The sequence below is a fragment of the Pelodiscus sinensis genome, chromosome 31 (assembly GCF_052426305.1).
Source record: "Pelodiscus sinensis isolate ZL-2025 chromosome 31, ASM5242630v1, whole genome shotgun sequence".
NCBI classification, from domain to species: domain Eukaryota; kingdom Metazoa; phylum Chordata; order Testudines; family Trionychidae; genus Pelodiscus; species Pelodiscus sinensis.
The window spans coordinates 13,442,102-13,464,820 of record NC_143082.1 but is presented as its reverse complement, the minus strand read 5'-3'; the positions used below and the strand labels follow the sequence as shown (position 1 = coordinate 13,464,820).

Below are 22,719 nucleotides of genomic sequence, written 5' to 3'. Positions count from 1 at the left end.
GCTGAGGCTGCTTCCTCCATGCTCCCAGACAGAAACTAACTCACTCTCCTCCAGCCCTGCCCCCCAGCCAGGGTAGCATCCACCTCCCTTTGTTTCTCCCCATGGGGGGTGGCTGGTCAGACAGGATGAGACACCCTTTGCATAATGACTCATCCTGTTTTGCTGGGCCATGGTACCAACTGCAGCCAGTGGGGTTACCCCAGAACCAGCAGCATAGAAACCAGCCAGGTACCCCCACTACATCACACCATCCGTCTGGACCGTGAGGCAAGGGATGTCTGTGAGGTGAGGCAGGGGCTCTCTGTGGCAGGGACAGTCTGTATGTCTGTCTGTACGCTGAAGAAGGGGCTGTCTGGGCATCACCTTGCGCAGTGGCTCCTTACTGGGGCTGGCTGGTCCAGCGGATAGAGCATTTGCCTGGCACAGGGTAGCCCGGGATTCTGCTCCTTGCTCAGACACATCCCTGCTCTGTGCCTCAGTTTCCCCATATGGAAGCAAGGGCGGGCAATGCTGCTCGTGGCCTCCTGCGGGGAGCAAGAAGTGCGATGGTCGGTAGCAATTACCCGGGTCCAGCCTTGGGGGCGGCAGGGACCGGCGAGCATGGCCTATCTGGCTCTCCTCGGCTGGGCAGCTGAGCCGCCGCATCTCCCGTTAATGAAGCACTTCATCACCAGGAGGGGGAGAGGGAAAAAACCCACTTCGGGATGATCAATCCGCAGCGCCGACCCCTCGTGCCTCGGAGCTCGGCTCCTCCCTCCTCTTGACAAATATTTTTGGCGTGGTTGTAAAACACCCGGCGCGGCAGCTGGTACCTGAGGAGCGGTAATATACCAGGTGGTCTGGAGGCATCATCTAGACCAATGGTTCCCAAACTTTTCGGCATCACGCCCCCTTCTTGATTTTTGAGAAACCCTCCCGCCCTCCCTCCTCATAGCAGCAAAACATGTTGAGCCAAAAAAAAAGGAACTTACTGAGGCCGAAAACCAAAAATAGCAGCAAAACTTAGGGAGGAGGGGGCTGGGTCATCTCGTGGCCCCCCCCCCAGAATTTCTTCATGCCCCCCCAGAGGGGTACACCCCCCAGTTTGGGAACCCACGATCTAGAGGGCTACTTACTGGAGTCCTCCCCTCTAAGGCACCAAACCAGCCAGGCAGAGCTCAGCTGCCTCCCGCGCTGTACTCAGGGGAGAGGCTACACACCCCTCTCACCCACTCCAAACAGGCTCTCCCAGTCCCAAAGGACCAGCCGCGGTCCCCGGTCAATGTACACCTAGAATCATAGAACCATAGAGCTGGAAGAGATCTCAGAAGGTCAGCAAGTCCAGCCCTCTGCTCTAGGCAGGACCAATCCCAACTAAATCAACCCGGCCAGGGCTTTGTCAAGCCGAGACTTAGGGATGGAGACTCCACTACTTCCCTAGGGAACCCAGCCCAGCGCTTCACCACCCTCCTAGTGAAATAGTGTTTCCTAATATCCAACCTGGACCTCTCCCACCACAACTTGAGACCATTGCTCCTTATTCTGCATCTGTCACTACTGAGAACAGCCTCTCTCCAGCCTCTTTGGAACCTCCCTTCAGGAAGTTGAAGGCTGCTCTCAAATCCCCCCTCACTCTTCTCTGCTGCAGACTAAACAAACCCAAGTCCCTCAGCCTCTCCTCATAAGTCATATGCTCCAGCCCCCTAATCATTTTGGTCGCCCTCCACTGGACCCTCTCCAGTGCGTCCACATCCTTTTTGTAGTGGGGGGCCCAGAACTGGACACAATACTCCAGATGTGGCCTCACCAAAGCTGAATACAGGGGAGTTATGACATCTCTGGATCTGCTGGCCATGCTCCTCTTAATGCATCCTAATATGCCATTAGCCTTCTTGGCTACAAGGGCGCCCTGTTGACTCATATCCAGCTTCTCATCCACTGTAACCCCCAGGGCCTTTTCTGCAGAACTACTACTTAACTGGTTGGTCCCCAGCCTGTCACAATACTTGGGATCCTTCCGTCCCAAGGGCAGGACTCTGCACTTGTCCTTGTGCAACCTCATCAGAGCTTCCCCAAAAGCCTCAGCTGGGCCCGTCCTTTAGAAGCTAAACTCCAAAGGTTTAGTCGTACGCAGCAAGCCACGGCGGAGAGCGGGACGGTTCCCGAGAGCACCGTGCGCACGTCAGGCGGCGCATTCCTGGTGCAGGCCCTTAGCAGAGATGTAGCAAACCGTCAGCTGCCAAGTCTCTGCAGCACGACCTGGGGCAGGCCGGTGCAGCAAACCCTTCCCGGCTTTCTGGAGCAGAGAGCAGGAGTGACGGCCAAGAGGGAGGCACCCACAGGAGCCTTTTATAGCAGGGGTGAGGAAGGTCAGGGGGGGCCGGATGCGGCCCTCGGCTTGCCTGGATCCGGCCCCCGAGGCTCATGGTCCTCCCCCGCAGCACTGGGAAGCCCGCGCTGCATGCCAGCCTCCCTCGCTGCTCCATTGCGGGCCTGGATCACACAAAAACTATGAGGCTGGGTTCCCCTTCGCTCTGCTGTGTCAGGAGACTGGGGGGGTCTCTCTCTTCAGTGAGGGTTTGGGGTTGGGTATTTTTACTTTTTGGTTTTTTTTCTTCTCACCTGTGTGTGGCCCTCATCTGATCTTTCTGTGGGTCAGTGTCCCCCGACCCCAAAAAGATTCCCCACCTCTGGTTTATACCCTTGCCCATGTGAAGAGAAATCCATTGTTCCCTGGAGCAGTTTTCTATAAGCCGAGTGCTTGAGATTCGGGTGCGGCCTGGCCGATTGGCAGAGCACCTACCACCAGCCACCGCTGGCTGCCTGTTTCTATTGGTGGTGCACATCTGCACATGCTTTGGCGCACGTAACAAAATTGATTCCACACGTGGGCGGCAAAACTCAGCAGGAACATGGCGCCGCCCGAAACAGAGCTGCTGCCGTGATGGAGTGGCCTGTCCGTGTCCCCTCCGGCAAGGAGCCCTGGGGTTCCTGCTGGTCTGCAGGGCCGCAGGCCGAAAGCATTGACAATACAAGCACAAGCCCAGATCCAAATTCCCCACGCACAAACCACCCAGCACAGACACACTCAGCAAAGCCTCTGCTTTCCTTAGACCCCTCTGGAACCAACACGCCAGGATGGCTGGGGGGGAGGATGACACAGATCCCGCCCTGCCCGCTCAGAAGGCTCCATTAGGACTGCCAGCTTGCTTTCCTCTCCCCTCCCCGCGGCAGCAAGGGGGGGGGCCCAGCCAGTGCCCATCCCCAGAGCCCAGGGGCGCAGGGATGAAAAGTTAATTGTTGCACGGAGGCTGGGGGGAGGCTGGTGCTGCTGGGGGGTGACAAGGCCCCCCCAAAAAATTGCTGGGGGTTTCTCTTCTCCCTGCCCCGGGGCTGTTTGTTTAGAGCAGCTTCCCAACTCATTTGCAGGCGCTGTCGCCATGTGACTTGCTCTCTTCCCAGCTCAGATTTCTCGGCTGTCCAGAGTCGACTGGGGTGATTAATAACCCCCCCCTCCCCCAAGGGGCGCAACGAGCCGCAGGGCAGGCGGAGCTGCTCTCACCGTTCCACCGATGGGGAAACTGAGGTGCTGAAGGGACACGGGGGTGGGTGGGATGTGAGCTGGCTGCAAACAGAGCCCAGGGGTCCTGGCTGTTAGGCCCAGCCACTCCCCTCCCAGGAATAGGGAGCAAACCCGGGTGCCCTTTGCCGCCGCTGTCCTGGGTCCCCCAAAGCCTCACGCACATGTCACATCGCAGCCGCGCCGCAGCCAGAAATCCCCAGGGTGGGAGAGAGACTGCGGAATGTGGCGCATATGGGGGAGGTTGCCTGGGGCAGGGAGGGCTCCCCGGAGCCTGATTGTCTGGGAGCTGGCGGAGGGGGCAGCTTGTGTCCCTGTGGTGGCTCCGGGCCCCCACCCCCCGCACCCTCCGCTGGGGCCACATTCATGTCACGCCTGCACCTTCGCCCCACAGAGCCCCCGTTCTCCTAGCACCCACGTGTCCCCGTTGGGCTTCATGAGCCTGCCCCAAATTCCTGCTACACATCCTGGTCCCCGCCGCCCTACGGCTAGGAAGTATAGCCTAGTGGGTAGGGCCCTGAGCGGGCTCCTGGGTTCTATTCCTGGGTTTCCCTCCTGTGTGAGCATGAGCAAAGTGTCGCTCCCCCCGCCCCGCGGCTCCGTGCCTCAGTTTCCCCTCCTGCCCCCTGGCTTATCAATTTAGCCACACCGGCCTGTGGGTGCTTAGGCCAGCTGTGACGTCACAGCACCGCTCTGGCCATCGTCCGAGCAAAGCGAGCCCGGGAGGCTGGTCTGGGTCGCGGCTGGGTGAGCGGACACAGAGCTGGGAGCCGGCAACAGGCCACCTGCCTTCTCGGCTCCTCGGGTGGCTGTGAAAATCAGCCCAGGGTGGGTGTTTTTTCCTCTGAGTGTGCGCGTGTGGCTGGCGTGAGCGTGTGCGTCTGTATGCATAGTATGTGGGGGAGGGGCTGGTGTGTGCATCTGTGTGTTTGTGTGGCTGATGTGCGTGAGTGTGGATGGTGTGAGTATATGTGTGTGGCGGCTAGTGTGTGCATCTTTGTGTGTGTGTGGCTGGTGTGAGTGTGTGTTTCTGTGTGTGGATGGTGTGTGCATCTGTATGTATGTGTGGCTGACGTCTCTATGATGTGAGTGTGTGCACCTGTGGCTGGTGTGTGCATCTGTTGTGTGAATGGTGTGAGTGTGTGTGTCTGTGTGTGGCTGGTGTGTGCATCTGTGTGTGTGGATGGTGTATGTGTGTTTGTGTGTGGTTGGTGTGTGCATCTCTCTCTGTGTGTGGCTGGCATGTGTGTGTGTGTGTGTCTAGTGCGTGTGTGTGTTTTTGAGGTCAGGCGCTGAATTTCTTTTCGTCTCTAGGGAGAAGGAGTCTCAAGTTGCCTTGTTCTTCCCTGAAACCGCTGAGCCGTCAAACCTGCCAGGGAGTTCGGGGCCAGGCAGGGGGGTAGAAAGGAGCTGCAATTCATGCACCTCCCAGCCTGCTGGTGTTTCCTGCCATTCCCCTTCCCGGGCCAGTCTCCTTCCCTGCCGGGCTCACAGGCCAGCGGATGGGCGTTCGCGGAACAGAAGCAGCGCGCCAATCATCACCTTTAATTAACAAAGAGGAGGCAATGGCAAAGCGAAATTAAAACATATCTTCATTATAATAATTAACAGCCGAGGAGGCAGCTGGCAGAGGAGGCCGGCGGGTGTGCGGGAAATCAGGCTGAGGGGCTGGATGGAGGAAACGCAGGAGCAGACTGGTGCCCAGTGATGCGAAATGCCAGGGAGTAGGAAGCAGTCGATGGGGCCGCGCTCTGCCTGGCAAGGCCAATGCAGCCGAGCTGCCAGATGGACAAAGGTGGGAGGGGAAACTGAGGCATGGAGCAGGGCAGAGACTGGCCTGTGGCCACTGGCCAAGCCAAGAGAACCCAGGCCGGCTCAGCGCTCTTTCCACTAGGCCACACTGCCTCCAGCCTGCCTGCTGGATCTGGCAAGGGATTTCATCCTCTCCGAGCTGGCTGCAAGCTTTTTGGATGGGAAGCGGCGTTTTCTGACTCCATGAAATTGTTCCAGAGCCAGTGAGCTTCTACTACTCCAGTGCCTCCCTCCTGCAGAAAAATGAGGCTTTTAAAGGGGAAAAATGCCCAATTCCTGAAGCCCAGAATAACTTAGTTTGGAAATGCCACCATGGGGCGAGCTGGGAGTTGTATTTTCTAATGTCTCATAGACCTCATTTTCCTCTACAGGCTAGGCTCCCCAAGTGGACTACACCTCCCATGATGCACCAAAGAGCAGGCCTCCCAGGAGCCCTGCCTCCTGTTGAAAAGGAGGCAAGACCATGGTGCATCATGGGAGATGTAGTCGCGCCAGGAAGACCGGCCCATAGAGCAAAATGGGTATAAGATGAACCTGAACTACAGCTCCCAGGGAACACCACAATACATTGCCAAACTGCCAGGACAGGAGCTGGGTCACAAAAGCTGGTTCAGGCTGCTGGGCTCAGATTAATGACTTGGCCCCAATGGCACAGAGATCCCCCCCGAGTCCTGCTGGGTTATTTGGGGCCCATGGCACAGGGGCAAGTTTCCCTGGAGGTGGGAGCGGAGAGGATGGGGGGGGGTCCTAGAGAGATGCAGGGTGCAGGGTGCTCCCTGGTCACATGCAGCCCTTCCCTCTCCCTGCGAAGGGGACCTGTGCAGATAAGGGGGAAGCATGTGAAGAATTGGGGGAAGGAAGGGGTGTAGCTACAGGGCAGGGGCATGCCGAAGGAGGGGGGTGGGTGGGAGGAGATTCTGGGGGGTTGCCATGTCTGGGGGGGGCCAGAGGCTCCATCAGGCCAAACACTCCTTTCCCTAGAGGGGAAAGGCCCCGTGCCCCCTCCCCCCAAGTCAAAGACTCCCCCCAGCACCCCCTTCCCCACCCTGCTGACCCAAAGACTCTCCCCAGCGCCCCCTAGAGGGGAAAGGCCCCGTGCCCCATTTCATGCCCCCCAGCCCCCAGCGGTGTAATTCTCAGTGCTTTAGACACCGCACTGTTTATCCTCCTCCCCCCAATAAAAGGCAGTTCTCCCCCCCCCCCATCAGTTAAGAGGCTGGGCAGCCCGCGGGGAGGCGAGGCGGGCCGGCTGGGGCGCTCAGGAGACGCAATTTGTCTCGGGAGCGGCGCCTCGTCTCTTCCCTTTCGCCCCCTAATTCCTCCTGCCGAGGTCTCCCCTTTTCCTTCCGGGCTTCGCGGGAGGAACCGGCCGATCCGGGGCTCTGCGAGGGTGGGGGCTGCGGGGGTTGGGGACCGGGGGGCACCGGAGGGGCTTTGGGGCGCAGGGCGGCCAGGGCTCCGGGTGATGGCTGGGGAGTGGGGGTCGGGGGGGGGTGTCAGGGTGAAGAGCTGGTAGCGGGGAACCCAGGTCTGGATTAGTGGGGGGCAGTGGGGAGCAGGGAGGGGGCGCCTGCCCGGCCTGTGTTTGCCCGCCCCTCTGGCGCCCAGTTGTTAATAACCACTAGGCGCTATTGTCCGCCCGCTCGGCCGCGTATTAAAAAACTAATTAGCGCCAACTTCCAAGCGCGCCGCGGTCTGTGGCCGGCTCGTTCGCCCGGCTCCTGCGAGGGAGCCGCCGTGTCAATCTACCAGGCTTTTGTTCGGGGGGAATGGATACAAATGGCTCTTTTCCATAATGCGCGGCAGCATCTGCTCCTGCCGGGGACATTTGCATGGCGAAATGTAAATGGGGCACGATGCCATTCATCAAAGAAAGGGGGGCGGGGGGGGGGGGGGGCCCAGGCAGCCTGCCCCTGGCTAAGGGAGGGCGGGGTGGCGGGGAAACTGAGGCACGGGGGAGGCTGTTGGCTGGGAAGAGCGTCCCGGCGGCATGAGGCAAGGTGTGCTGCCCTAACCACTAGTCCGCACCGCCCTGGCGATGAAACCAGGAGTCCTGGCTCCCAGCTCACCCCCCCCCCCCCAGTCACCAATCTTGCTGCAGCTGGGTGAGCTGCAGGGAAGGGTCCCTCTCACCCGCGCGAGGCAGAACTGCCCCCCCCCCCCCCGCCGATTGCCCCGTTGGAGACTCCGGCCCGGCCGCCAGGTGGGAGCCCCCAGGTGAAGGTGCCAGCGCTTGTCCTTCAGGGGCTCTGTGCTGGGGGGTGAGGAGGGGGGGTCCCTGCGCCCAGGCCGAGAGCGAACCGCACGAGAACCCCTCCCCCCCAGCCAAAGGCCGGATTCTGTACGGCCCGGCCCCCCCCCCCCCGCACTCAGAGCCCGGGGCTGCCCTTCCTTGGCACAGGCTGCCTGGCCTGGGCAAAGCCCCCGGGAGGGGGCCGAGGGGGTCTCGCCTGCCCGGGTGGGATGGCCCGGGGGGGCCTTCAGCTCCAGCCTGGGATGGGGGGACTTACCCTTCCCCAGATGCTGCTGACGGGGGCCTGGGAGAGGAGAGGGAACAGCTGCCCCCCCCGGAAATCGGAGAGACCCCCCCTTCAATGCATCCTCCTGACCCCCCCAGGTCTGGTCCCCCCCTTCCCCAGTCACTCCTGCCCCTCCTCCCACCGCTCTCATTCCCCTGCTCCTCCCTCAGCCCCCTCTCCCTCCCCGCCTCTCACTCAGCCCCCCTCTCCTTCCCCCAGCCCCTGCCCCTCCCTCAGCCCCTCTCCTTCCTCCCAGCCCCCTGTCTCTCCCCTGCCCCTCCCTCAGCCCCTCTCCTTCCTCCCAGCCCCCTGTCTCTCCCCTGCCCCTCCCTCAGCCCCTCTCCTTCCTCCCAGCCCCTCCTCCCCTGCCCCTCCCTCAGCCCCTCTCCCCTCCCAGCCCCCTGTCTCTCCCCTGCCCCTCCCTCAGCCCCTCTCCTTCCTCCCAGCCCCTCCTCTCCCCTGCCCCTCCCTCAGCCCCTCCTCCTCCCTCCCCCTGTCTCTCCCCTGCCCCTCCCTCAGCCCCTCTCCTTCCTCCCAGCCCCTGCCCCTCCCCTGCCCCTCCCTCAGCCCCTCTCCTTCCTCCCAGCCCCCTGTCTCTCCCCTGCCCCTCCCTCAGCCCCTCTCCTTCCTCCCAGCCCCCTGTCTCTCCCCTGCCCCTCCCTCAGCCCCTCTCCTTCCTCCCAGCCCCGCCCTCCCCTGCCCCTCCCTCAGCCCCTCTCCTTCCCCCCAGCCCCTGCCCCCCCCTGCCCCTCCCTCAGCCCCTCTCCTTCCCCTTACCCCCCAGCCCCTGCCCCTCCCTTGCCCCTCCCTCAGCCCCCTCTCCCTCCCCGCCTCTCACTCAACCCCCCTCTCCTTCCCCCAGCCCCTCCCTGCCCCTCCCTTGCCCCTCCCTCAGCCCCCTCTCCCTCCCCCCTCTCAGCCCCCTCACCTTCCCCAGCCCCTGCCCCTCCCTCAGCCCCTCTCCTTCCTCCCACCCCCTGTCCTCCCCTGCCCCTCCCTCAGCCCCTCTCCTTCAGCCCCTGCTCCTGCCCCTCCCTCAGCCCCTCTCCCTTCCCCCCCCCCAACCCCTGCCCCTCCCTTGCCCCTCCCTCAGCCCCCTCTCCCTCCCCGCCTCTCACTCAACCCCCCTCTCCTTCCCCCAGCCCCTGCCCCTCCCCGTCCCTCCCTCAGCCCCCCTCTCCTCCCCCCCAGCCCCTCCCCTGCCCCTCCCTCAACCCCCTCTCGCTCCCCCCAGCCCCTCCCCTGCCCCTCCCTCAGCCCCTCTCCTTCTCCCCAGCCCCCTGTCCCGGGAAGCCGATCCCCGCCCTGGCCAGCTCCGCGGGAGGCGGGGGGGGAAGGAGCCGCCTCCCGCCCCAGTGACCCTCCGGCCCGGGCTGGGGGCGGAGGCAGCGGGACTCGGGAACCTGCCGCTGCTGCCGGCGGAGCGAGTCAGCCCCCGGCCGCAGCATGGAAGGGACCCGGCCCGGGTTCGCCTTCGCCCGCCAGCTCAGAAAGCATCCCGGAGTGAGTGACGGCCCGGCCCGGCCCCTTCTTGCCCTCCTGGTCCCTGCCTGCCCCTCCATCCCCTCCCCCTCCTCCCCCACCATCCCCTCCTGCCCCCTTCCTGCCCCTCCACCTCCTCCCCCACCCCTCCTCCTGCCCCCTCTCTGCCCCTCCACCTCCTCCCCCACCACCCCCTCCTTGCCCCTGCCTGCCCCCTCCATCCCTACCTGCCCCTCCAACCCTCCCCCTCCATCCCCTGCCCCCACCTGCCCCTCCATCCCCTGCCCCCACCATCCCTTCCTTCCCCCTCCATCCCCAGTCCCCATTATCCCCTCCATCCTCTGCCCTCTCAGTTCCCTTCTCTGCCCCCTCCACTTCTTCCCCTCTGCCCCTCCTCCATCTCCTGCCCCCCCCGTGCCTCCTCCTCTGTCCCTGGCCCCCATCTGCCCCCTCCTCCTCCCAGCCCAGCTCTGTGCCCCTTTCATCTCATCCCCCCAATTTTCTTCTATCCCCTTCCACCCTCTCTTCAAATTCTCCGCTGTCCCCCCACCAGTTTCCCTCCCACCCCCTCCCTCTCCTCCTTCCATCCTTCCTACCCCGTCTCCACAGCCCCCCCATCACGGTCCCCTCCCCAGAACTGCCCCCAGTCTCCTGCTGCCCTCTTCTGTCAACGAACCCCCCAGCTCCCCCCTGCTCCCCCACTGAGCCGTGCCTCCTGTCCCTGTCCCCAGCTTGCTCTCTGCTCCCACCCCATTTGTGTGGGGGGGGCTGCTCTGTAAAAAGGACCAAGGCCCCGTGGCTCACAGCTCCCCCCTTGCTGCTTATTTCACACGCTGGCGTTTGGCCCCTACCTGGGGGGGGTCACGCCCCTCCCTGCAGCTCCTTGCCTCGGTGGAGTTTGCTGCACGAGGGACTTACACCGAGATGCATCGGGGTTCCAGCCCCCCCACTCCTGGTTTGATCCTCTGCCACCCGCAACCCCCCCCATTCAGACCCCTTCCCTCGCCTGGCCCAAGGAGCCCCCCCCCGGGTCCCACCCCTCAGCTCCTCCCGCCATGAACAATTCAGGAGGAGGATTTTGTTGATAAATACGCAAAAACCCTGATGAGGTCAAGAAGCTGGGAGTCTGCCTGGAAACACAGGTTCCCCCCCAGCCGGCTAGGGGGGGGGCTGGAGGGAGGGGGGCTGCCCCCCCCCACTTGCCGCTGTACTAATTGTTCCCACGCCCCAGACACAAAGGAAGGGGGCTTTGGCCCCGGATCCAGCCCTTTCCATGAGGCGGCTGGTTGGGCCCATCGCTGGCTGCCCGCCAGCTGGCCAGGGCTAGCCAGGAGCGTTTCCCCAGGGAGCTGGCTTGCCTCTGGGGGTCTGGCCCTTTGCCCAGGTGACGCCAGGCGAGCCGCCGGCCCTGCGAGGACGGGGCTGGGGGCAGGGGAGGTGAAGCCCGGCGGTTTGGTTTTCGGGAAGGCTGGGCGAGGCGTTCAAGCAGGCACGTCCCCGCGCTGCTGCCTGGCGCTGGCTGGGCGCGGGGCCAGCGGGGGAGAGGCAGGCCCTGGGCAAAGCAGCGATGTTGGAAAGGCTGGAAATGGTGAGACACTGTGGTCTAGGGCTGGGCCCCGGGAGCCTGGGAAGGGAGTGAGGCCTAGGGGTTGGAGCAGGAGCGTGCCCACAGGCCTGCGGGCGGTGAGTCCCAGCTGAAAGGGGGATTAGTGGCTCCGGCAGGTGGGGGTTGGGAGCCAGGATTCCGGAGTTCTAGCCCTAACTCTAGGAGGGGATGGGGTGTCTAGTGGTTAGAGCAAAGGAGGCTGGGAGCCAGGACTCCTGCATTCCCTGGCTGTGGGCGAGGCAGGTGGGGAGATGGAATCCGGTTCCTTCCTGTGGGTGGTCCAGGGGCTACTGAAAGGTAGAACCGCCAGGCCCAGCTCCAGGCTATGGGGGATGAGGCTGCAAAACTTTCCCCTGCGTCCTTCACTCCTGTAAAGCACTGGGGGGGGGGAGGCCCCCCGGAGGCCCTGCAGCAAGCGGCACTGTGAGCCAGTCACGCCGCGGCCGGGCTCCCGCCGCGCCGTCCGCTCGCCGGGCATAGCGGGCACATCAGCAGTTTCACCTTGGCCCGGCGTCTCGCTTCCTGCAGGGCCCAGCTGCCGACTTGGCTGGGATTCATGCAGACTCGACAGCCAAGGCAAGGGGAACAGAACGGCTGGGTGGGGCAGGAACGGGGCCGCAGCATTGCCGCCTGCCGGCAGCCCCTGCAAGGCAGCGGAGGGGGCCAGCCCCTCCTAACCAACGCGCCCTAGAAGTTTTCCCGTCCCTGTGTGGAATACATGTTGTGCTGTGCGCCGAGGCACACGCAGGTGTGCACCACCCATACAAACGTACTGCTGCCGGCGGTGGGCGCTGTGCTGAGCCTTTGGGCAGCACCTGAATCTTTCCTGGGCAGCTGCCCAAGCGCTCAGCTTCCAGCCAACACGGCTCCCAACCCCCTGGCCAGGGATCACAGACCCCTTAGTGTTCAGAGGAACCTCCACCCGGCAGCCAGACACCGCCCCGCTCCGACCGCCGCACCCAGCGGAATTCCCGGCCCGCCTCGCTGTTTCCCTAGATCCCAGGGGAGTTAGGCACCCTAAATAGCCCTGCCATGCCTCCGACTCACCTCCTTCTCATTAGCCACTTGCTACCCAGCAACCCGCTGCCCGCCCTCTCCCGCTGGCCTCCCGCATCCCCTCCCCCTCCGCTCCCACCACCCCTGGTCCCGTGAGCTTGGGAGACCCACGGCACAGAAATCAAGCTGCCACCCCAGAAGCTTGGCTCTGACCCCAGACTGCGGGGTCCGGCGGAGCAGGCGCGCCCCGAACCCTGCTTTGCCCCCGCCGCCGAGCCCAGCTATGAAACGGGGTGACAGCGTCCCACCCCGAGCAGAATTCCAGCCGCCCCCCAGCCCCCGGAAATCTCGGCCGAGCTGCCGTTCGCCTCCAAGCCCCAGCGCCCGGATTCCTGGGAGGGCGAGCGAATCTCTCCTTCGGGAAGAACATTTCTAGCCAGTGGCAAAAGTAACTTCCAGTTTCCTGCAGGTCCTGGCCTATGGCAACCCGGGTCCTTGCCAGCTCTTTAAATAGCTCCCCGCTGGCTTGCCCCTGTGTCTAGCTCACAGGGCAGAGGCTAGATGGTGCAAACCGAGGCCTGCGAAGGCTCAGAACCGCAATGTGCCTCCCACAGTCGTTTACATCTCTTGCTTCTTGGGAAGGGGGGGACCAGGTGTTTTGAACCTTTGCGGCCAGTCACGCCGGCCCCCTCGCACCCGCTCCCCTGCCCTGCCTCAGCTCATGACGCGGCCCTGCGGGGCCCCCGAGCTGCGCGCGGCAGATGGCGAGGGGAAGGGCCGCTCTCCTGGCTCCTGGGGCGTCTTAGCGACCCGGCGTGGCCAGGCCACGGCGGCTGCCAGTGCTGAGTGGCACGCGGCATGAAAGAGCCTTCGCTGCTGATGCCTCCGACCTCAGGGATCAGGAGCAGCGTCTGCGGGGGGTTCGAGACTCCAAGCGAGGCGCGGGGAGGCGAGGAGGGAGGGGGCCTTGCGAGTCAGCTGTCACCGGGGAGGGGGAAGGAAAGCGGAGCTGATGGACGCTCGGTGGCGCCGGGGTCGGAGCAGTGCCGATACGCCTGCCAAACCCCGCGGCTCGGGGCAGCACAGCGGGGCCTGGAGCTATTGAGCCGGCAGGGGGAGGGGCTTTGGGCTGCTCCTCCGGACGCCTGGGTTCTCTGCCTGACTCGGTCATTCTGCCTCCGTTTTCTCGCCCATCCTGCCTCTGCTTAGATTGTCGGCTTTCCTGGGCGAGGACTGGCTCTCCCTTGGGGTAACAGGAGGGGGAGGGCCTAGGCCCTGGAATATAAGGTACCCTAGTGAGGCCACTTCGCGCCTCCAGAGCAGCCTTCATGTCTGGCTCTCCAAACGGGCTCCATGCACGAGCCCTCGGGAGAGAGGTCAGAATTCTTGTCCCACTGGGGAAACTGAGGCACAGGGCGATTGGCACATGGCAATTGGCACATGGCCCAGGAGCCAGACCCCCACCGGGGGAAACGGCTGCAGCGCCAGTGGAGTCGATAAGGATGGACTCCGTGTTGCAGCCCCAGTGTTGGCTGCACCAGCCCACAGACCGTCCCCTCTCCCCCTTCCCCAGCCGGCTGGGGGCCTACAAAGAGCTAGTTTGCTGCAGGGCCGGGGCTGGTGTCTTAGGCTCAGAGAGCTCTCCTGGGTGTGCGGGTTGTGGCAGTCGGGCAAAGCCAAGCATCCGCGGCTCGACGGGGAGAGAGGCCCTGGCCAAGTCTGCAGAGCAGGCGGCTCCGCAGGCAGGAAGGCAGAGGGGGAGGGGGACACCCCAGAGGGGCATTAACGGAGCCAGCATCTGGTCATTCCCTGTAGAATCCTGGAATCCCAGGGCGGGCAGAGACCTCAGGAGGTAGCACGTCCAGCCCCCTGCCCGAAGCCGGACCAACCCAACTCAATCACCCAGCCAGGGCTTTGTCCAGCCGGGACTTAAACACCCCTAGGGATAGAGACTCCACCCCCTCCCTAGGGAACCCAGCCCAGCGCTTCCCCACCCGCCTAGGGAAATCGTTTTTCCTGATCTCCAACCTAGACCTCCCCCACTGCAACTTGAGACCATGGCTCCTCGTTCTGCCCCCTGCCACCCCTGAGAACAGCCCCTCTCCGGAACCCCCCTTTCACATAGCTGAAGGCTGCTCTCAAATCCCCCCTCACGCTTCTCTTCTGCAGACCAAATGAGCCCAAATCCCTCAGCCTCCCCTACGAAAGGCTCCAGCCCCCAAATCATTTTGGACCCTCTTCAATGTGTCCACATCCTTTCTATAGTGGGGGGCCCAGAACTGGACCCAATACTCCAGATGTGGCCTCGCCAGAGCTGAATAAAGGGGAATAATCACTTCTCTGGATCTGCTGGCGATGCTCCTCCTAATGCACCTAATATGCCATTAGCCTTCTTGGCTACAAGGGCGCCCTGTTGGCTCCTATCCAGCTTCTCATCACTGGAATCCCCAGGGCCTTTTCTGCAGAACTGCTGCTTAGCTAGTTGGTCCCCAGCCTGTACCAATGTTTGGGATTCTTCCGTCCGAAGTGCAGGACTCTACACTTGTCCTTGTGCAACCTCAACAGATTTCTTTTGGCCCAACCCTCCACCTTGTCTAGGTCACTCGGGACCCTCTCCCTGCCCTCCCACATATCTACCTCTCCCCCGAGATTAGTGTCAGCCCTAGACTTGGGGCACTCTGCTAGAAACCGAGCGCCAACCTGACATGGAGCCGTTGCTCACTGCCCGCTGGGCCCGGCAGTCTAGCCAGCTTTCTATCCACCGTACAGTCCATTTCTCCAATCCATATTTCCTTAACTTGCTGGCAAGAATATTGTGGGAGACCGTATCAGAAATTTTGCTAAAGCCAAGGTATATCACATCCGCCGACTTCCCCATGTCCACAGAGCCAGTTACCTCGTCGCAGAAGCTAATCACATTGGTCAGGCACGACTTGCCCTTGGTGAAGCCATGCTGACTGTTCCTGATCACTTTCCCCTCTTCCAAGTGCCTCAAAAGGGATTCTTTGGGGATCCCCTCTTTGATTTTTCTGGGGACGGAGGTGAGGCTGTCTGGCCTGTAGTTCCCTGGATCGTCCTTCTTCCCTTTTTTAAAGATGGACCCTACGTTTGCCTTTTTCCAATCAGCCGGGATCTCTCCCGAGCTCCACGAGTTTTCAAAGGCTCCTCAATGACATTTGCCAACTCCCTCAGCACCCTCGGATGCACTAAGTCCGGCCCCATGGATGTGTGTGTGTCCAGCTGTTCTAAACAGTTCTTCCCCTGTTCCTTCTCCACCGAGGGCTGCCCCCCTCCTCCCCACACCGTGCTGCCTAGTGCAGGAGTCTGGGAGCTGCCCTGGTGCGTGAAGACAGAGGCAAAGAAAGAATTGAGTCCTTCAGCTTTTCCCACAACGTCTGCCACTGGGTTACCTGCCCCTCCAGGAAGCCCCCCCCCGCCCCATCCCCCTCTTATTGCTACAGGCCTGTAGATCCTTCCTTGTTCCCCTTCCCACGCCCTGACTAGCTGCAGTTCCAATTGCGTTTTGGCCTCTCTGAGTACAACCCGGCCTTCTCAGTCCAAGCCCCTCTTCTTGTGAGCCAGTTGTACCCCAGGGGAGTCCCAGGGACCTACACACCGAGCCCCCCCATTGCCGCAGGCAGGGCTTGGCCATGTAGCACCTTACAACTGGCTCAGCCCCTTGCCCCCAGCCCCACGCCCCAGCTCATCCCCACACCCCCAGCCCCACTCCCCTACTCAGCTCCATAGCGCCAGCCCCAGCCTAGCCCCACACTCCCAGCCCCACATCTCCAGACCTGCCCCACTCCCCAGCTCAGCCCCACAATGCCAGCCCCAGCCTAGCCCCACACCCCCAGCCCCACATCTCCAGACCTGCCCCACTCCCCAGTTCAGCCCCACAATGCCAGCCCCAGCCTAGCCCCACACTCCAAGCCCCACATCTCCAGCCCTGCCCCACTCGCCAGCTCAACCCCCGGCTCCATGCTCCAGCTCAGGCCCCCCCCCCCCAGTCAGGAGTGGGGGTGGGGGGATAGTGCAAAATGGGCCATGTGTTGCCTAAAACAGCCAAGGTCTCTAACTATCAGTGGCTGGTGTCCGAGTCACTCCGAGTCCCCGAGGTCTGCTGCCTCCTGCCACCTGCCTCCTGCTCCAGGGCTCCAGGGCCCTAGGGCACTTTTGAAAATGTTACTCGTTATGTTACAGGCAGTGAGGCTGCAGCCGCGCTGGTCCCATGGTGCGCCATGGTCTAACGCTTCGTGCTAGACACACGCAGAGAGACAGAGGGGTGTAGGGCTAGGTAGGTAGCTAGATAGCGGGGGTGTATGGGGACAGATAGACAGACAGACACAGAGGCACACAGATTAGATAGATAGATAGATAGATAGATAGATAGATAGATAGATAGATAGATAGATGGGGTGTTTGGGGATAGATAGATAGATAGATAGATAGATAGATAGATAGATAGATAGATAGAGGGGGTGTGTGGGGATAGATAGACAGACAGACGGGGTGCACGGGGCTGACTAGGTGTGTGGCATGAGGTCAAAAAGACGGTAGACGGCCCCATGTGTCGGGGTGTGTGGATGGATCGCAGGGTGGCAGTCAGGGTGGTGCGCATGGGGTAGATGAGCAGGAAGGTGGAAGGTTATGTACGTGGGTGGCTGGCTGGAGAGAATCGATAGACGTGTTCCTATGGCGCTGGCAGGATGCTGGTGGGCTGTGCATGGGGCCGGTGGCTGGGGGATCGGGAGGTAGATGGGGTGGCTGGGGGGATCGAGAGGTTGGCTGGAGGGATTGGGAGGTATGTGGGGGCGACTGGGGGATCAGGAGGTAGACAGGGCGACTGGGGGATCGGGGTGCCTAGGGACAGCTGGGGGGATTGGGAGATAGATGAGGTGGCTGGGGGGGATTGAGAGGTAGATAGGAATGGCTAGGAGGATAAGGAGGTAGATGGGGTGTCTGGGGGGATTGGGAGATTGGCTGGGGGATCAGGAGGTAGACGGGGGTGGCTGGGGGGATCAGGGTGGCTGGGGCAGCTGGGGGGATCAGGAGGTAAACGGGGCGGCTGGGGGCATGGGGAGGTAGACGGGGGGCAGCCGGGGGCAGCAATGCATGGAAAGGCGGGGTGGCCGGTTGCAAAGGGGGCGTACAGGATGGGTTGGCAGGAATAGCTGTAGGCAGCGGTGGGGGGGGGGAGTTTAACAGATGTTCAGTAACTGATGCTGGTCCCGTGAGCCCCCATTCCCGAGTGGACGGTTGCCGGTAACGTCCCTCTCCCCCCATAACGGCGCTAACGAGCGCCCCGGTGCTGTTCCCCCCCGCCTCTCCCAGCCCCGCTACCGCGGGTGGGGGAGGGGAGGGGGAGCCTGCGATTTCTCATTCCGCATCCAATTCCTCTCCAGCACGCGCCGATTTCTCTCCCCGCTCTGAGTTCAGTCACTCAAGCTGACAGCTACACTGTGTACGGGGGCCCGGGTACAGGATTGCTGCGCCGGTAAATCTCCCGGCGTGTCAGGCTCCCCTTCACTCTCCTGGCGGCCTGATAAATATTCATTTCATTGGGGCATTTTTCATCTCCGCTCTCTCCCTCTCTCCGCAGCTCATTCCCCTCGTCAGCTTCATCGGCCTCGGCCTCGGCAGCGCCGCGCTCTACCTGCTCCGCCTGGCCCTCTGTAGCCCCGACGTCAGGTATGAGGCTGGGGCCACGGGCAGCCGAGCGCACTGGCTCTGCGGTTGGACAGCGCCGTGCGCCGGGGTCCATGGCCCCCTCGGTGCTCCTGCGACACGCCGACTCCACAACCCCGCAGTCCCAGCTCAGTCACCACCTTGCCCCGTGCCTCAGTTTCCCCTCCCGTTCCCACCTCATGCAGCTCCCAGCCCAGTGGTGTGGCCCTAACCCAAATCAGGCCAGGCCGGGCAGCGCCCTCCCCCCTGATTTGTAGGGAAGGGCATGCACCGGGAGCCCCCCTGGCACAGAGAGGGCTGGAGACTCTGGCGATCGGAGACCTGGTCATACCCCTCTGCCCGAGGTCTCCTCCATCCCCCTGAGCAACCCCCACACTCCTGTCAGGATAGATGATAGATGGATAGCTAGATAGCTGGGTGGAAGGGGGTGGATAGATGGGTGGATGGATGTGCTTGAGCTAGATAGAGGGGTGTGGCCGAGACGGATGCATAGCTAGCCAGGTTTGTCTGAGATGGACAGACAGACGGATGGGTAGAGGATAGTTGGAGGGATGGATAGATGAGTGTGTCTGGGAGAGATCGATGGCTAGCGAGCTGGAGGGATGTGGCTGAGGTGGACGGATGGATAAAGGGGTGTGTCTGGGATGGGGTGAGTGATGGATAGAGGCGTGTGGGGGACGGATGCATGGGCCGCTAGAGGGGGTGTTGGAGTGGATAGGCAGCTGGGCAGCTAGCTGAGAATGTTGGGGTCAGACAGACGGACGGGCAGATTAAAGAGGGTGTCAGGGTGCACAGATGGACGGTCGGCTAGAAGAGGCTGTCAGGGCAGACAGATGGATGGGAAGCTAGAAGAGGGTGTCAAGGCGGACGGGCAGCTAGAAGAGGATGTTGGGGCAGACAGATGGATGGACCGCTAGAAGAGGGGTGTTGGGGTGGACAGATGGCCAGCGAGCTAGACAAGGGTGTTGGGGTGGCCAGACAGCCGGGCAGCTAGAAGAGGGGTGTTGGGACGGACAGACAGCTGGGCAGCTAGAAGAGGGGTGTTGGGACGGACAGACAGACGGGGAGCTAGAAGAGGGGTGTTGGGACGGACAGACAGCCGGGGAGCTAGAAGAGGGGTGTTGGGATGGACAGACAGACGGGCAGCTAGAAGGGGGTGTTGGGACGGACAGACAGCCGGGCAGCTAGAAGGGGGTGTTGGGACGGACAGACAGCCGGGCAGCTAGAAGAGGGGTGTTGGGACGGACAGACAGACGGGCAGCTAGCCGAGGGTGTCGGGGGCGGACAGGGGCTGTAGCTCTGTCTCGTGACAGATCCACCATGCTGCCCTGCCGCACACCCGCTGCCAAGATCTGAGACTGTCACTGATTTAATTTGCTCAGCTCGGCAATTAGCAGAGCTCAGGCCTGGTGCTTTGATCCAGGGGCAGGCGGGGAGGTGGCAGACACAGCAGCCCTGGGGACATTAGCCGGCTCCTGGAGCCCTGTGAGGCCAGTGCTGACTCCGTCCTTCCCGCCAGGCGGAGCCCAGGGTAGAGCCCACCGCTCTGATGGGGAGGGAGGGAAGGAAGGAAGTGAATGGGAATGTGTGGAAGGAGGGGTGTGAATGGGCAGGGATGGGGGGGGACATGTCAGTAGCTGGCTGGAGGGTGTGTTGGGGGTGGGTATGGGAGGCAAGGCATGTGGGGAGCTGGAGAGAAGGTGGCTGTCCATGGGGATTGGGGGTGTGTTGTGGGGGTGGGTATGGGAGGCAAGGCATGTGGGGAGCTGGAGGGAAGGCGGCTGGCCGTGGGGATGGGGGGGCTTGGGGGGGTTTGGGGGGGCAGGTATGGGCGGGTAGGGCGTGTGGGGAGCTGGAGGGAAGGCGGCTGTCCGTGGGGATGGGGGTTTTTGGGGTGTGTTGGAGGGGTGGGTATAGGAGGCAGGGCGTGTGGGGAGCTGGAGAGAAGGCGGCTGTCCGTGGGGATGGGGGTGTGTTGTGGGGGTGGGTATGGGAGGCAAGGCATGTGGGGAGCTGGAGGGAAGGTGGCTGTCCGTGGGGATGGGGGGTTTGGGGGGGCAGGTATGGGCGGGTAGGGCGTGTGGGGAGCTGGAGGGAAGGCGGCTGTCCGTAGGGATGGGAGGGGGGCGAGCCGGTAGCTGGAGGCGAGGCGCACAGACAGCCGGAGGGCCAGGCAGTAACTCCATTGCTTGGAACAGCAGCCTGGCGGTGACGACCAGCCAGCCTGCTCTGTATCTGGTGGCTGACCCAGTTTCCGTGGCCTGGAGCTGGCTAAGCTGGCGAGGGAGTGAGGCTGCAGAGCCAGAGGCCAGCCCGCGTCCATCCCGCTGTCACCGCCGGGGCTGACAGCAAACCAGGGTGCTGGGAAGCGAGACCGAGGGGCGGGAAAGGAATAGCAGGCATTGTGCCCTCTCGGCTTTTCCATCCATGTGCAGAATCAGTTTTGTCCTGTGCACCGAGGCAGGTGTGGAAGTGCACCACCTACAGACACATGCTGCAAAAGGGGGCAGCTGACACTGACCCGCTTTCCTCCAGCTGCCCGGGGTGGGTAGATTGGGGGCTCTGCGGGGCAGGGCCCAGCTCTGACCTGCTCTGTGCCGTGCTGGCCAAGGGACCCGGATCTCTGCGGGGCTGGCTGGCTGCTCTGTGCGGTGCAGGACCAGGGGTGTCGGCGCTGGCAGGTTCCTGGCCCCAACATCCCATCAGCGAGACAGATGCAGGGGCTCCTGGCAGCAGCCTCCGGGGAGACACGTTTCCCTTCCAGTTACATGGGAGGTTGCAGGTTATTCCCCCCCCCCCCCACCCCTGGAGCCTGAGCTGGTGTGAACTTAGCACCACGGCCGGCCGGGACCAGCTTCAGATTCGGCTGCCAAGCCGGCCTCGGCCTCAGCGCCTGCCCAGTAACTCAGCCAGCGGTGGGCAGAGCCCCGGCCAGAGGCCCAATAGCACCTCGCTGGCTCTGGAGGAGACGGGCCCCCGAGCCCCAGTTGTGCATCGGCCCTCGGCGCGGTGGGATGGTGCCCACGTGCAAGCCGACGAGCCAGGGAGCTGGTTGCACGGCCGAACACGGCTCTTCACACTCACATCGAGGAGTCCACCGCCCCCCCCCCCCTCCATCTCTCCTGCTGGCACGGCCACTTGGCACTGGTGTGGGGGACGGGCCCATGCAATTTCCCCTCCCCTCAGGTTTGGGGCTGAAATTGACCATCCTAGCTAAGGGGGTCGCCCAGACGCCTTCCTCAGGCCCTGGATCTTTCTGGCTTGGATTGGTAGCACCACTCACAGGGGGCCAGTCATGAGCCTGGGGCGTGTACGGCTTCCACGCTCTGTGCACATGGGCCGGCTGCTGCCCTTCACACACTGCCTGGGCCCACGGGTTAGAGCCGGCGAGTCCCTGCCTAGCCCCTGCCCCGTACCCGGCAGCAACCCCCATGGCACTGTGCGGGCAGTGCACAGGGGGCAGGACAGCGCTGCATGGGGGTGACAGGTGCTGGCCATTTGGGGAGGGAAATGGGACCTCCCCTGTGTCCCCCCCCCCCGGCGATCAACACAAACCCAAGCTCTGTAGCACCAGGGTGAACAGCCCACTTTGCACGGTGCTTTTTATCAAGGGAGCAGGTACCGAGCGCCGTAGGGAGGGGCCTGGCCACCGCTTGGAACTGCAGGGCGGGGTGTGTGTGTGGGGGGGGGACAGTCACACCTCTGTGCGGCAACCCCTTTGTCCTGCTAACTCCCCCCCCCCAGCACCTCCCCACCAACCCCTGCTTGGTTCCTTGCAGCTGGGACAAGAAAAACAACCCGGAGCCATGGAATAAACTGAGTCCAAACGACCAGTACAAGGTGAGCTGGGCGGGCGGCTTGGCATATGGGGCCCTCTAGGAGGCACCAGCTCCCAGACATGTGGGGGGGCAGGTGTCAGGGAATGGGGCACAGGGCCCTTCCCCTCTAGGGGGCACCCATTCCCAGAGAGGTGGGTGTCAGGGAATGGGGCGCAAAGCCTTTCCCGACTCACTCGGACTCCAGGCTGTTTGTGCCCCCACACTGAATGCAGTTTGAGGGTCCCTGTGGAATGAGTTTGGGGACTGGGGCGGGGCTCTCGGCTCAGCCCCCCGTGGCCCATCCCTGGTGCTAGGGATGGGGGGAGGGAGAGCAGCGTCCCGGAGCTGGGGGTGCTCCAAGAGGATGGCCCCTCTATCGCTCACGCCGGCTTCCTCCCCTTCCTGCAGTTCCTGGCAGTTTCCACCGACTACAAGAGCTTGAAGAAGGATCGCCCCGACTTCTGAGGGCCCATGGCAGAGCTGGGAGCCCCTCGCCAGGCGTCCCCTGCGGCTCCGTCGCCCTGCCCTGATGTCCCGGCACCTTTCCCCACCCCGCAATAAACGTCCCAGCACGCCCTGCTGCGGGAGCCGTCTTCATAGCCCAGGGTCCCACCGCAACACAGGGCTGGCGGCGTCCCCTTGGGGATGGAACAAACCAGTGGTTCCCAGCCTCCCCCCCATGGAAAATCCCTGCCCTCCCGACCCCCCCGTGCGGCGTTTCCTGTCTCCCATGCTGTGCGGGGCCAGGGGGAGCCGCCGCCTCACACCCCAGCACGGAGGCGATCGGACATCCTGTTCCCATGGCCCACAGCTGGGCTAGCGTGCGTGGGAGAGTGGTGTGTCCGTGCCCGAGCACACGCATGTGCATGGTTTGGGGTGTGCACGTGTGACAGGCCCTGGCTGGTACCCCCCCAGCCACAGGGTCTGCCCCCCCCAAAGATGGGGGGCTGAGCAGGAGGGAGGCTAGGGTGATGGGCTCGTGTGACTCCTGGCCAGTCACAATCCCCACCCCCGGGATAGACCCCGGTCAGGAAAGGGCCCCCGCCCACACGCACCCCCCTCGGCGTGGCTGCCACCACCACGGCCCTGCTGGCTGTTTGGTTTGGCGCTGGCAGCACACACACGGCAGCCGTTGTGCCAGGGGACGTGCCGCTGCGCAGGCAGCCGGCCCCTGCTGCCAAGGGACCTGGTGTCGCCTGTTGGCCCCAGGCAGAGCTTGGCCCCCGCTAGCCCCACAGCCTG

The 22,719-nt window shown here is 63.1% G+C and overlaps 1 protein-coding gene across 2 annotated transcripts; it reads left to right on the top strand.

Moving 5' to 3' along the window:
* The first annotated feature begins 9,234 nt into the window (after positions 1-9,234).
* COXFA4L2 (cytochrome c oxidase hypoxia associated subunit FA4L2) lies at positions 9,235-22,072 on the top strand. 2 transcript variants are annotated; one of them, XM_075901810.2, is made up of 4 exons: positions 9,235-9,393; positions 17,574-17,662; positions 21,439-21,499; positions 21,886-22,072. In XM_075901810.2, the coding sequence occupies exons 1-4, from the start codon at positions 9,337-9,339 to the stop codon at positions 21,940-21,942; spliced, it is 264 nt and encodes an 87-aa protein (XP_075757925.1). In that variant the 5' UTR covers positions 9,235-9,336; the 3' UTR covers positions 21,943-22,072. The 2 variants fall into 2 exon arrangements, with proteins under 2 accessions (XP_075757925.1, XP_075757926.1); XM_075901811.2 differs by lacking the exon at positions 9,235-9,393 and adding an exon at positions 10,830-10,960.
* The last annotated feature ends 647 nt before the right edge of the window (positions 22,073-22,719 follow it).

What these genes read in the sequence shown, in the direction of transcription:
- COXFA4L2 (XM_075901810.2), top strand. Translation starts at nt 9,337, where the DNA reads ATGGAAGGGACCCGGCCCGGGTTCGCCTTCGCCCGCCAGCTCAGAAAG. An exon ending in CTCTGTAGCCCCGACGTCAG is followed by an intron (nt 17,663 to 21,438) that starts GTATGAGGCTGG and finishes GGTTCCTTGCAG; the next exon opens with CTGGGACAAGAAAAACAACC. An exon ending in GTCCAAACGACCAGTACAAG is followed by an intron (nt 21,500 to 21,885) that starts GTGAGCTGGGCG and finishes CCCTTCCTGCAG; the next exon opens with TTCCTGGCAGTTTCCACCGA.